Source organism: Filicampus tigris, chromosome 2 (genome assembly GCF_054856515.1).
Source record: "Filicampus tigris isolate MCC_2025a chromosome 2, RoL_Ftig_1.0, whole genome shotgun sequence".
Lineage (NCBI taxonomy): Eukaryota > Metazoa > Chordata > Actinopteri > Syngnathiformes > Syngnathidae > Filicampus > Filicampus tigris.
The window spans coordinates 10997751-11011889 of record NC_141218.1 but is presented as its reverse complement, the minus strand read 5'-3'; the positions used below and the strand labels follow the sequence as shown (position 1 = coordinate 11011889).

The 14139-nt window shown below is 41.3% G+C and overlaps 1 protein-coding gene across 1 annotated transcript in view; it reads right to left on the bottom strand.

The window, feature by feature from the left end:
• LOC147151366 (aryl-hydrocarbon-interacting protein-like 1) overlaps positions 1-13308 on the bottom strand; it is a 13899-nt gene extending 591 nt beyond the window's left edge. The window contains exons 1-8 of the mRNA XM_086021716.1: positions 13151-13308; positions 10661-10840; positions 8743-8931; positions 5737-5913; positions 4698-4839; positions 3898-4370; positions 2182-2326; positions 1-213 (exon numbers count right to left, since the gene is read on the bottom strand). The exon at positions 1-213 is cut by the window's left edge and continues 591 nt beyond it. Of these exons, the coding sequence (XP_085877842.1) occupies positions 1-213; positions 2182-2326; positions 3898-4370; positions 4698-4839; positions 5737-5913; positions 8743-8931; positions 10661-10840; positions 13151-13246 (1615 nt within the window). The 5' untranslated portion in view covers positions 13247-13308. The remainder of the gene's footprint in view (positions 214-2181; positions 2327-3897; positions 4371-4697; positions 4840-5736; positions 5914-8742; positions 8932-10660; positions 10841-13150) is intronic.
• Positions 13309-14139: the final 831 nt, after the last annotated feature.

Below are 14139 nucleotides of genomic sequence, written 5' to 3'. Positions count from 1 at the left end.
GCCCCCACTTCTCCTGCGTGGCATCCCAGTAGGTCTTGTTCTGGTGGGCGTGCATGCTGCGGAGGTTCTCGCCCAGCTTCTTCAGCTCCTGGCGGACGAACGGCTTGAACTGGGGGTCCAGCTTCTCCACGGCGGCCAAGTCCCGCCGAGCTTCGTCCTCGTTGCACAAGGCGGCGTGCGCCCGAGCACGCTGGTAGAGCGCCTTGAAGTGACCTGAAGTAAAGATGATCGAGCACAGGGACAGTGACAAATTTGAGTCGGCAAATCACACTCACAACCCTGCCGATTGGCCCACACACACACATAACAACTCTCACATAACACACATAAAAACTGTCACCCCTCAGCAAAACATTGTTTTGAGGCGCCACATCTGTATTATTTTTCAGCTACAGAAACGCCACAAAAGAGGCCTACCTAGCCAAATCATTTTCGCTTGTTGTGTCCAAAAAACAGACTTTCAAACTTGTGGCGATATTATGTTGCGCAGCTCCCACAGTGTGAGGGAAGAATTGGAATTTTACAACACTTCGGCGACAGTCCAAGAGAGTTAATACATTCGTTCTCAAGATTTTTTTTTAACACTTTACAGTAGTTCATGCGTAAAAATAAGACAACGTGAGGACAGACTAATAGTATTGATTTGTGAAAAAATATCAAATTGACCATATTTGGACATACAAGGTTCTGGATATTTTTTTAAACAATAACAAGTGAAAAGAGTTCGGTTAAATATATTTGAGTATGTCTCTATTTTGTTGAAATGGATCTTTGTAAGGCTTCAGTGCCGAATGGAGAGTGTGATCCATGAAGGTAAATTGCGCGCCGATTCATTTCCACCTGTTGCAGTTGTTTGCTTTTGGAAGGTGCTAAAGTTGTACAGTATTTGCAGAGCTGGGCCATTTTTAGGGCGGGGGGTTGGGGGATGACAAATTAAAAAAAATTATAGATCGTTTTCGCAATACAATTAAATGCATCGTATAGTCATCTCGGTCCCTTTATGGTTGTAGCAGTGACGATATCCATTGTTGTCGCTGTCTTTTTGAAGCGACGCCCCCCGACTTGGAACGTAACTGTTTCAAAACAAACTTGTGTCCGGGAGTATATTATGCTGCGCGCAGCACTCAAGGATGACGCTGGCACATCAAGGTGGAGTTCATGCACTTCCTTTGGCGTCTTTCCTACTTTAACAAGCAACACAGCAGGACTTTTTCATTGAAATTAACGAACCTCGCTCTAATTCACCTCTCTCTCTCTCTCTGTCTCTCCCTTTCTTTCTTCGCTCCGGAAATACGCCGTAGCAAACCTGCTGTGTATTGGTATTCTTGGTACGCTTTTATTTTGAAAGCCTGGAAGTGTGAAGGAGTGGAAGCGTGGAAAATAAATAAGTAACTTGTTGATTGCGACCTGCTACCGCCTGTTGGACCCAAATAATTATACAATACGACAAAACCAACCCCAGGGCTCGCAATGAAAGTAAGCACCCGCAGCTGGGTAAGTACTAGTGGTGCGTTTGAAGCGTGTTTGAAGCATGTTTGAAGCGTGTCAACAGCGGGTTTGAATTGTAAATTAGCCAGCTAATGATCTTTAAATAAGCCTCTGCCGTTAGCATCTCTCCCGCAGCGGTGTCATTCACAGATGCTTTTTTTTATTGGGGGGTGGGGGGCGGTTTGGGGCCGGGGGTGATAATTTTTATGAACAAGGGCGGGGGGTCTAGGCCGGTAGGGTACCCAGGTCAAGTGTGGAGGGTCGCGGCCGGACCGGCAAAAAAGGGTCATGTGCCCAGCTCTGAGTATTTGTCGGTTCAGTAGACATAAACACACTAAATCTTTTCATTCAAAAGGAAGGACATTTCCGAGTGACCCCAAACCTTTGAACGGTAGTGTAATTAGCAGGTAACTTTCTCTGTTGAAATAAAGAAAGAAATGATTTTTGAATGCGGTGCCCACCGGTGGTTGCCAAGGGAACCAATAAGACATGAGTGACACATTCTCTCTTGTAAACAGCAAGATCAAGCGCTGCAGCCGCATGAAAGCAAACACAATGCTGTGGGCTGAGCGAGAAATCTTTATATTTCAACTCCCCCAAATAAATGTGTCTGAGGAAAATATTCTTAAATCAATTTCTACATCAAAACACTGACTGCGGCGCCCCTTACACAAACACAGTCTTCCATATTACCCTGATGGCTTTCCAGAAGCTTGTCATTGAGCTGCACCACTTGCAGGTAGTGTTGGAGCTCCAGCATGCACTGGCTCAGGTTGAGGGTGAGTGGCAGGCGCACTTTCTCCAAAGACTCCCAGTCTTCATCGCCTCGATGCACCTTCTGAGGATATTTGACCAAGCGGAGTTTGTCAGGCGTGAGGTGAAATAAAAGTAAACAAGAGCCGCGATGGATTTCGGAGGGGATTGGATGGCGTGGTGGGTGTGATAAAGTGAGCGAGAGGAGGAGGACGAGGGCCTGATGGAGAGCAAGGTTGCTTGTGGGAGTACTGTCGCCGTCATAGCTTTGTGTTGAGTTGTTATTTTTGGACCTCGTTGCTGCTGGCTCACTATGCCTGCATACTTAAAAAGACACTGATGCGCCTTAGTAAGAACAACAACAACAAGAGAGGAGTACAAGCTACATGGCTAAAATATTAAGCACACCCGTGCAACCTAATGAGAGGCACGAGACAAAGGTTCAGCCTTCATCAAGACAGCCAAAAATGTAAGACGTTTTTTAATAGGGCCAGAACAAATTGCATTTTTTTTAGGCCGATTCTGATATTTGGCGAAATTCAAATTCTGATAATTGATTAATCGTTTGATTAATGAAACGATTATACTGTATAATGTATGAAATATGTTTTTTTGCTCCCTTACAGTAAAGATATGAAATACAGGCAGCACAATTGACTATTTTGGAATACTTTCTCCTTTAGAATTTAACTTTACAACAGAAAAAAATGGGTCGATTATCTTTGACTACTATTGTGATGCTTTTAATGTGTAAAAAAAAAAAAATACAACAAAACCAACAACAAAAAGGTTTTTGATTATTTCAAAGGAGCAAATATCAGTTGATTACCGGTAATCGGTTCAGACTTAGTTTTTACGTTACTGTATACAGTGGTACCTTGAGCTACAATATTCATTCGTTTCATGTGCCAAACTTACTTGACTCATATATTTCATACATTGTCATGTTTTTAATAAGGGAAAATAGCAATTTACCACGTGGGTAACAGAGGTGGGCATTCCGTCAGAGTGACGGATGCCCGGTTTGCTGACTGTTGACAAATGACGGGACACCTTTTACAAACATCAGACTGACGGAAGTGGGTTTTCATCCCTCACTGTAATCATCACTAGCCTGTTTTTCTGACGTTTTTTTTGTGGGACCAACTAACAGACCAACGGACTTTTGACGGACTAACGATTACAATTCAGTTTGTCAACGAATGGCGGACCAGCAAAATTCAGTAAAATGCCCAACTCTGGTGATTAGTTCAGTTTGGCCGTCAATTCCATGCTCCTGGTGAGTACTTTCATTTTTTATGGTACTATATGTATACAGTGGAACCTTGGTTTACAAGTTACATTCGTCACTAGTGCTGTCACTAACAAACTTTTTTAGAATCGAATATCCTATTGATTCCATCAATTACTTACATAACTCAAGCATCGACTACTGAAGTAAGTAACATGCCCCCCTCTCCTCCGGATTACAATCAACAATATCATGTTCATTACCCATTAATAGATTGGTTTTATACGTTAGGGTTATATGCTTATATTATAGGTTTGCATGTAAAAATGACATCAGTACTAAAGTGGAACTGCAATTGTTCCTTGTTGTTTTATACGAGCATCAAAGTAAATTTGCATTTTGGGAAGCTATACTGTCGCACCAACCTTATTTTGAAGGAAGTCCACATAATCCAAGGCCTCCTTGAATTTTGTAGAAGCTTCTTGGAAGCCTTTTTCTTTCATCAGGACATTTCCTTGCTCCTGCAGCAGCATCACCAGACGTAACATCTGCTGCCAGTCCTTCCCCTCCGTCTTATCACCTCCGTCGTCCTTCCCGCCTTCATCTGCATCCTGGGCATCCTTCTTCTTTTCTTCCTCATCCACTTTGTACTCCTCCTCCTCCTCCTCCTCCTCTTTTTCATCAGCAGCGTCCTTGACGTCCAGCTTGTTCCAGTAGGCGTCCTTCTCCTGCCAGTACTTCTCCTTCATGCTCTCGGACAAGGCCCTGAGCTCTCGGTGGACCAGCGAGGCCAGCGTGGGGTCCAGGTGGGCCACCATGTTGAAGTCCCGGCGCGCTTCCTTTTCGTTCCACACGGCGGCGTGGGCTTTGGCTCGCTTGTAGTAACCCTTCACGCAGTCTGCAAAGAACAAATGAAGACGTCATGTCACGCTGCCTTCTCCACACAGTGACCTAGTTGATAGCGAATCAAATTCATTTTTACATTTTTATGTACATGCAGGGATGGCGCCACACTGGGGGCGCTGTCAGAAATCTGTGTAGCCCCAGTTGATCTCCTCCAGCATTTTCTATATTGTTTTCTCAGCCCCCCTTTGACCCCAGTAGAGAAGAAATCCTGGAGCCTGGAGTCAAGTGTGAATGCGCGCTAGCTGCTTGACGCCCGCTGACGCGACGCTATCGCAATCGGACGGACCGCCTGGCGAACGTCAGCTTGCGCGCCACCCACCTTTGTGCTTGTCCAGCAGCTCGCCGGCGTGCTCGATCACCTCGTAGTACTCGTGCAGCTCCAGCATACACTGGCAGTAGTTCAACTCCAAGGGGACGATCATACGGGCCAAGTTCATGTAGTCGGCGTCGCCTGGCATTTCCTGCATGCATGGAGGGAAAATGAAATAGCGAGCGGGCCGCTGCATATTTGAATATGATATGAGGATTCAGCACTGATTGCAATATTGATCAAATGCTTCATATCAGACGTGTGCAGGCGCTCTTTTATCAAAGCTGCGCTCCATCCATCCTACCCTTCCCACGCCATTTGCATCCAATCAAATCAATTAGGGCTGTTGGATACCACTTTTTTTTTTGACAAATAACAATGAATACTCAACAATTGAGTACTCACCGATAACAAGCCACCGATACCAGTAGTACTCTTGATACATAAGATTTCTATTAAACCAATGACAGATGATTTTAAAGAAAGACCTTTTGTTTAGTTCTGACAAAAGGCAAAACATTCACTCTGCAAATGCAAAGTGGCTAACACGTGATTAACAAAAGTGCAAAATAAAACGGACAACTCCCAGAGTTTCTTAGTCTTTGTTAAAAAAACTGAAGTGCAAACCAAGAAAAATCCACAGAATAAAAAAACCTTTATATAAGCAGCATGGTGCAAAACCTAGGAAAAACGTAGCTTCTTTTATAGTCCGGAAAATACGGTAATATAAAACTTATAAACATACATGTACTAAAAATGTCACATGAATTAATATGCATATGAGAGACACGGATGCAGGTCCCTTAGAAAAAACGTTTCATCAGCCATGCAAGCCACTTAATTCCTGATTCCTGTAAAACTGTCACAAGAGGGAACCTCGGTATCAGTGGCTGCTATCGACTGCTGTGGCGAGGGCCCGATACACTGAAAAAAGGCATGCAGCGGCCCGATACCGATACCCAGTATCTGTACTCGCCCAGCCCTAAATGCATTGTCAAAGGACCCTGCAGGATGACGCAAATGCCGCCTCCCAGCCACATGCGCTCACCCTGGACTGGACCGTTTTAAGCAGCAGCACGGCCTCCTTGTACTGGCTGGCCGCCTCCCGGAACTGCCGCTGCTTGACCAGCGCGTTGCCCCGCATGTGGAGGAGGGGCACCGTGCTCAGCTTCTCGTCCTTCTCCATCATCCACGACTCCCTGTGGTAGGACATGGGGTCGCCCACCTGGAGAGGTCGGGGGCATGAACTGGTGGGTTTTGAATCATACTGTAACAGTGGTCCCTTGACCCAGGAGTAGGGACCAAGATGATGACAGTAATGAAAATTAACAGCAACAAAAACTAGCAACATTAAGAAAAATAGAAAAAAACAACAACAAAAACAAGGGGAAGTCAAGCAGAACATGTTTTTTTTCAAGAACACAAAAACAAGGGAAGTCAACCCAAACATATTTTTTTCAAGAATATGTTCTAGGCAAGCACACTAACTGAAACAAGGCATTCTGATGAATATTGCGTAGAATATAAGAAATCCATCCGTTTTTAGCTAGCTCAGGGGGCGGCCATTTTGTCACTTCTGCTGATTGAAAATGACATCGAAGTTGCTCAGTGCTCAGATAATGATCAATTATGGCTCACCTGTTTTCTGAACCTGAGTCATGATTGGTCGTTACCTGAGCCCTGAAACAGTTGTGATGTCATTTTCAGTCGACAGAAGTGACAAAATGGCCGCCCCCTGAGATGTCTAAAAAGGAGTGGATTTTGCTGCTTAACTCATATTTCACAAACACAACATTAATCAGAATGCTGTGTTTCAACTAGTGGGCCTGCTGGGAACACATTCTTGAAAAAAAATGTGTTTGGGTTGATTTCCTCTTGAAACAACAAAATGAAAAGAAAATGCTTTTAAAAAACACAACTAACTGAAACTAAATCTTAGGCTTATAAAACAAACTGAAATTAAAGCAAAAGTGTCCTTTGTTTTTGTCTTTGTCAATGATTACCATACATGAGCTTTTGAGAGTTATTATGAAAATTACCCCACCATAATATTTCATGACTCAGAAAGTGGCTTACTACAGTAAATACGTACAGACCAACCAATTATGAGAAAACACTTTCATTTTTGGGTCAGCCTTGGCGGAGGGCCGCTAAGTGTGGCAATGTGTTCCAATTGTGGCATTTTAAAATAGATAGCAAAGGCTGTTTTGCCTGTTTGTTTTCTTGTCTTTGTGCTTATAAGTGGCGTTGTTCTTCAGGTATGGCGTCAAGCATGATTTTTCCCAGCTAAAGCCACCACTGAATAAAACAGCAGGGGCGAATACAAGAAAGTGCTAAATAGGAACACACAATTGCCTGCTCGAACATGATAAGCCTTGTGAAACTTTTGTTTTGGATGCTGCTGTTGTTGGACCCCCCTGGTGGGTTTACTTCAAAGCACAGGGTTTGGAGGCAGAGTGTGCGCGTGTGTGGGTGTGTGTGTGTGTGTGTGTGTGGGGAGGCGTGTTCACTTTTAGTCACAGCTATCAGTGAATGTTGAGGAATATCGTGTCGTACATGCCGAAAGGGGTTGGATGAACGTGTTAAAGTGGAAAGGGGATCACATTGGCCCAATGTGAGTACGCCGGGTTGATGACAAAGTCACATCATTACGCACATGGTGAGTTACAACACATTTCCCTAACCCACTCACTGGTTAGCTGTGGATTTTGTGTAGATTGGATTACTTTTACCCAAACTTGGATTAATTATTTTGCTCCATTGAGATTGTATTTGGGTGGGCAGAAGAGCTGAAACTGGTTGCGAAGTTGAAGTAATTTAACTAAACGTTCAAAGAAAACATTGGTTTTGATAACTTGGTAGCCCATTTTGTGGAAGCTTTAACTTATATATGTGTAATTTTTACCCCTTGTTGGGTCTAAATCTTGGCCCGACATGCTGGTTCAAATCTTCAACCCAATGCACTGGGTATAAATAACCCAACATTGGCTTGGTCCCTTTTGGACCCAAGTGCTGGATTAGCCATTTCACCCTTTTTGGGTTACATTTGTCCCAGCAGTTTTAAGATCATCACACATTTGGCTGTTATTTGTCTTTGTGTTGTTTTGCAGAACACTGATATGTTGTCACAGATTTTTTTTTTTTTTTCAGAAGCAGATAAAGTTATTTGCTCTGTGCGGATGTCCTAATCTGCTTTAAATGTGAAAAGTGTGAATTTGTGAATAATGTTCTTGTTGATATGCCTTGTCTAGGGCCCAAACAATTTTTTTAGGTCCGTTATTTGGCAGAATTTAATTTTCTTAAAATTGTTTACTCTTTTACTTTGTAGAAATTATCATTTTCATTTGTTACAATTGTTTACCACTTTATTAAACATAATTAATTTTATTATAATTGTTTACTACTTGTCTTATTTTATTAGAATTGTTATTATTTCACTTGATTAAAATTACAATTTTATTTTTATCAAAATTTTTTACTACTTTATTTTATTATATTAACATTGTTACTCTTTTACTTTATTAAAATGTTTTGCAATATCATTTTATTTCGTGTGTCTCACAGCAGGGGCGGAGCCATGGGTGTGCCTGGATGTGCACAGGCCCACCCAGATTGACAGACGGCCCACCCAGTGGGATTCATGAAAAAAACAAAACTTTTAAATGGGTAGTAATTATTATTATTGAATTAATTTTAATTAGTGTTTCGTTGTGTTTTTTATTTTATTGAATATTAAAAATGGCATAATTGCGGTTGTCTAAGGAAGATCTGAACTTCATATTATTCAGTTTGTCCTTTTATTTGAATATGCGATGTGTCGGGAGAGGAGGATTGTGCTCAGTGAGAGAAATATTCAGGCCCACCCTGATTTTTCCAGGCCCACCCATTAGCTACGTTCTGGCTCCGTCCCTGCCTCACACCCCAAAAAGAATTGTCTGGATTTATAAATTACTGTAAAAGATTTCATTTGATTCCCTATGCTTTCTTTATCTGTGTGTTATCTGTTTTTAAGTAGAGGTGTGTTTTGTGGGTGTATATTATGAATTTTTCTTACCTGTAGCAGCTCCATGATGAAGATGAGCGGCTGCGGCGTTCTCATGAGCTCATCTAGCTCCGGGAAGCCAGTGGAGTGATAGTGGAAAAGATTCCCCATGCCGCACATGTGCCTCTGGCCCTCCAGGGGGTCTTTGCCTTGAGCAATCAGCCGCATCCCCTTTGACACGATGGGGTACAAACCTGTGTGCTGCGCAATGACAGCGCGGAAACAAAAAGCAGCTTCAGTCAGTGCAGCGCTCCAGGAAAAACAACACTGCAGGTTGTATAAGTTGATGTGGCGTGCATCGAGATGAGGTGCTTTAACCTTTATTATCATGATTTATGCCAGGGGTGGGCAAAGTATGGCCCACGGGCAACGCACAACCCGTTCCATTCTTTAAACTGGCACACTGAGCATTTACATTTATCAAGGCCATGTAATAAATTGTACGTTTATTTAGATCACACTTGTCAGAGAGGAGACTCACTACTTGCTTTAAAGATTAAAATACTGAGTCACAAACTTTGGAAGTTCAAGCTATGTGTGCAGCCGTGTAGCAAATGTATCAGGCAGTGGACTGGTGATTGAGGATCACTGTTTTAGTTGATACAAAGAAAAAAAAACAATCAAGTCCAACTGAAATTATTACATTTAGCCGCTTTTTTCTCCTTTAAAATTGGGTATTTAAAATGTTTTTATGAATTCGTCATTTGCATAATGTTTTAAAATGTATCTATCTCAAGTGATTTGATTAATTTTGTAAATAGTGAAATAAATATTTTCAAAATAAAAATGTGCATATAAATCTAAATGATTAATGATGTTATTAAATAATTGGTTCTTTATTTGCAATTATAAATTACAACAAAAAAAAACTTTTTTGCAAAGTTTTTGCTAAAATATTTCATTTACAAAAACATTTACATACATGTGTATTTATTTTGTGAATTAAATAAAAATCAATGATTGTCTCATTGTTAAAATAAACTTTTCAATAATTTACATACATTTTCACTTATTTTCTTTCTTTCTTATTTTCTTTTTTTAACCTCATCTACAAATGGCCTAATGGCCTGGCCTATCTGCCCATTTTGTTAGCTAGCTAGCTAGATAGCTAGATAGCTAGATAGCTAGATAGCTAGCTAGCTAGATAGCTAGATAGTGGATAGATAGATAGTGATAGCAATAGTGATGGATAGTGCTAGTGATAAATGGGTGTTTTGTACAAAGCAATGAAAGAAAGTGGGTCAAATTGACCCAAGTTGTGTATCGGTCCATTTTGGACCCCAAATTGTGTTATTTTAATGGCCTGGCCTATCTGACAATTTTGCTAGCTAGCTAGCTAGCTAACTAGATAGTGGATAGATAGATAGATAGATAGTGATAGTGATAAATGGGCTGTTTTGTACAAAACAATACAAGAAAGTGGATCAAATTGACCCAATTTGTGTATCAGTCCATTTTGAACCCCAAATTGTGTTATTTTTAACCTAACTGTTTTTAGAGTGTAGATAGATAGCAAAGGCTGTTTGTAGATAGATAGATAGATAGATAGATAGATAGATAGATAGATAGATAGATAGATAGATAGATAGATAGATAGATAGATAGATAGATAGATAGATAGATAGACTGACAATCACTCCGTCATCATTTAGTATACAGTCTAACATACAGTAAACTCCTGCATGTTCGAGTTCAGCATCTGTGAATGACAGCTTGCTTTGACGTCATCTGGTGGCATCTTGGTGTCAAGAAGGTATGTTAAAGTGAGTTGAGGAGTCTCATTCTGATATACGCCACCATCTTGTGCTTTCAAACTTCCAAATCTTTAGGAACGGGGTCAATTACTCGCAGATTTGTTGGTATTGGTGGCAGTCCTTTTCCCGTGCCAATTGTGGGCTTCACTGTAACGTGTGTGTGTCGTCCAACTCACAACGGCGTCGCACCAAAACTCAGCCACTTCTCCGACCCGCATGGACGTGAGAAGCGTCTCCCACACTTCCAACTTGAACATCTTGCCCACAAAGATCTCGGCAGGTCTGCCAGCCAGTCGGCTGTCGTCTACCACCGTGCGCTCAAAGTTGTCCAGCAGCGTCTGGAAATGGAAGACCAGCTGCGATGCGAAGACATAAAAAATGTCACGGTTATGGTCACTTTTCACATTAGATAACCCCATTTTTAACCATAAATTGGTGAGATGGTGATATCATACAACACAGCCTATCAGAGCAATCACGTAAATTGGTTGATAAAACTCATTGTAGAGTTTTGCTTGCATGTGATCTTTCACAATCACATGCAAGCAAGAAAGAACAACTATCCACTTTCTACTGGATCTCATTGGACATCAGGTGTACCTAATGGTGTGGCTCTTCCTAGCCAATACTCTCTTGCTAAATATGAACGTGTCATATACTTATAGCTATTCTGACTGAGTATATAATACAGTGATAACAGTGTTTACTATTAGGAACTGCTTCAGCAGGTAGGTCACAAACACACACGCACACACACACACAGTAATGTAGATGCACGGGAGTGGAAATCCATGCTGGCGCTGTCATGAAAAATGTTTGTCAGGGTATCCGGGCTTTGTGCCAATAGCTGGATGTGACTAGAATGAGGACAACCACACACAAAAAAAAAAAAACTGAAAGAAACACCCACAGACACTGAGACAAACACAGAGCCGCCATTAAACATGTCGCAGTTTGCTTGACCAAATGTTTGCTTGTGTGTGTCAGTGCCAGACACCAAACGATTCCCTCGTGTCGTGAATATTTGACCACCATCTAATTGACGGCAAATAAATTTGACACAGCGCAACAACATGTTTGACATCTAAAGCTGTGGTTCTCAAACTTGAGGCCTCTGGGGGTATGTGAGTCATAATTTGGGGATGCGCAAAATAATTAGCAATTCATTATTATGTCATATCATTATTTTTTCAAACAGTGTATATCAACGCATATATGGAGGCTGACACGACAATAAAACAAATATAATACACCAGTTATTCCTCCCTAACCTATCTTTGGTTCAATTAAAAACTCCGATATGATATACTGTAATACCATAGCCTGCTCAACTGTCAAATACCGTAGTACGCTACTTCATCTAGTATCTTTCTTATGCCTACAATTCTTGACACTACAGTACGTGATTAAGTCGTGAAAATGTATCAATTTAAAGCCTCCGGTAGCTGGAATATACTGTATCCCACCGCGACATCGCGATAACGAGGCGCTCTAAAGTCTGCGCGAGTTTCCTATCCACACGCTGGCTGTTCATGTTGGACTTTCAAAAGGAAAAAAAAACAACAAGATCGTCCGCCTTCTCTCGATAACATGTGCGCACTCATGGCTGACAACGAGGCACTCTAAGGTGGCCACGCCAGCAGACTATCCGAAGAGAAGAGGCATTTTCAAGGCGTAGGCGATTGCGCTGAATGCGAACCAAGGTGCTGAAGTTCTGATGGGTCTTAGAAAAAAAAAAGTGGAATACATATATGTGAACGTCACATGAGCAGAGGTGGGCATTTTACTCAATTTTGCCGGTCCGTCATTCGTCATCCGTCCGCGGCCAAGGTTCCCGTCCGTCATTCGTCAGTCTGTCATTGTTTGATTGGATGGTACCTGAGCCCTGTGACGTTTTCAATTTCGATTTTCAATCGACAGCAAGTGACAAAATGCTTTAAAACGCCAAACTCGGTAGCGGCAAACTCTGCAAAAAAACACATCTCAATTGGACTGAGAGACTACCATCTTTGTATGTTACGGAATATTTGATTCTACATGGACACTTCCAGGGCACTATTTTAAAATTAAAATCACCTGTATGCCATGTATTTTTCCGAATATAGCGAGTTCATATTATAGCATTATTGGATCAAAGTTTGTGCTTTTTACATTTTAAAGTATATATTTAGTTTAATTCGGTGGAATTTTTTTTTTCTATTAAACGGATCATGGAGATTTAAGTGGTTCATCAATTAGTGTTAGGATTATAAAGATATTCTTGAAAAAAATCCTCCCTGCACCAGGGGCGGAGCCAGAACATGGCTAATGGGTGGGCCTGGAAAAATTAGGGTGGGCCTGAATATTTCTCTCACTGAGCACAATCCTCCTGTCCCGACACATCGTATATTCAAATAAAATGACAAACTGATCTTCCCTAAACAACCACAAATGTGCCATTCTTAATATTTAATCAAATAAAAAAAACACAACGAAACAAAAATTCAAAAATAATTTAATAATAATTGATTAAAAGCTTTTAAACTATATCTTTTTTTCATGAATCTCACTGGGTGGGCAGTCTCTCAATCTGGCCCACCCATGACTCCGCCCCTGCCCTGAACCCAAAAAAGTCAAGAACGCCTGATGTAAAAGGGGTCACATCCCGTAGGTCATGTGACCAGTACCTTAGTCCCAGGTGGGAAGTGAGGCAACGGGCCAGTGCCTCCAGCTAGGATCTTCTTCTTCACGCCCGGATGCTTGAGGAGGTACGTCTCCTCCATGGTGCCGCTGCCTCCTTCTTGGCCCGGAGTTGAGAGCGGTGCCTGGTCGCTTGCTCTCTGACAGATGGCGGGATTAGGCCGAGATGGCCACTTTAATCTGAGGAGTTAATCCCCGGCTGGCTCCTGCCATTGGCGGGAGCATCCCTGCAGGAAGGGGCTGGAGGAGGAAAAATTGAGTTCAGGTGACTTTCACACAGCCAAAGATCCTTCTAGAAGGGCACGTAATCCCAATGAAGGGAAGGGAACAGGCCACAACAGATATGCAGCACACAACATACTGTAATTGACCTACTTGTTTTGGCTTTGGTCAGTGGTAGAACTCAAATATTTTGGATAATAAATGATCAAAAGAAGGAGGCATACGTATATTCTTTTTTCTCATTACAAATGTTCTGGAATTTCAATTGCTAAATAATTAAATTACAAAAAAAAAATAACATGCTGGATCTACCTTCAGGTTTTCACTTTGGTCATTGAAATAACAAAATTATTTTAGATAGTAATTCTCCAAAAGAGAAAACCCTATTAAAAGAGGAAATTTTAATTGCACGTTGATTCTCATATTATGACTTTATTCTAATGACTTTGCCATTTTTCCTTAAATTATTTTACACTTATTCGCATAAAATTATTACTACTTTTGTAAAAAGTACAACTAATTTATCTCACAAAAGAAAAGTAACAAAGTACACCTTTTTTCAATTAAAAAAAGGCTTCTCATGAAATATACTGTACTGGTTACTTTTTCTTAAGAAATTGTGACTCTCGGCTTTTAAACAATGAAGCTAAAAATGAAAACAATAAAGTTCGTAAATAATATTATGACTATACTCTAATAGTACATACTCATTTTTGCCACGGGCCACATCATAGTTATGGTTTCCTTCAAAGGG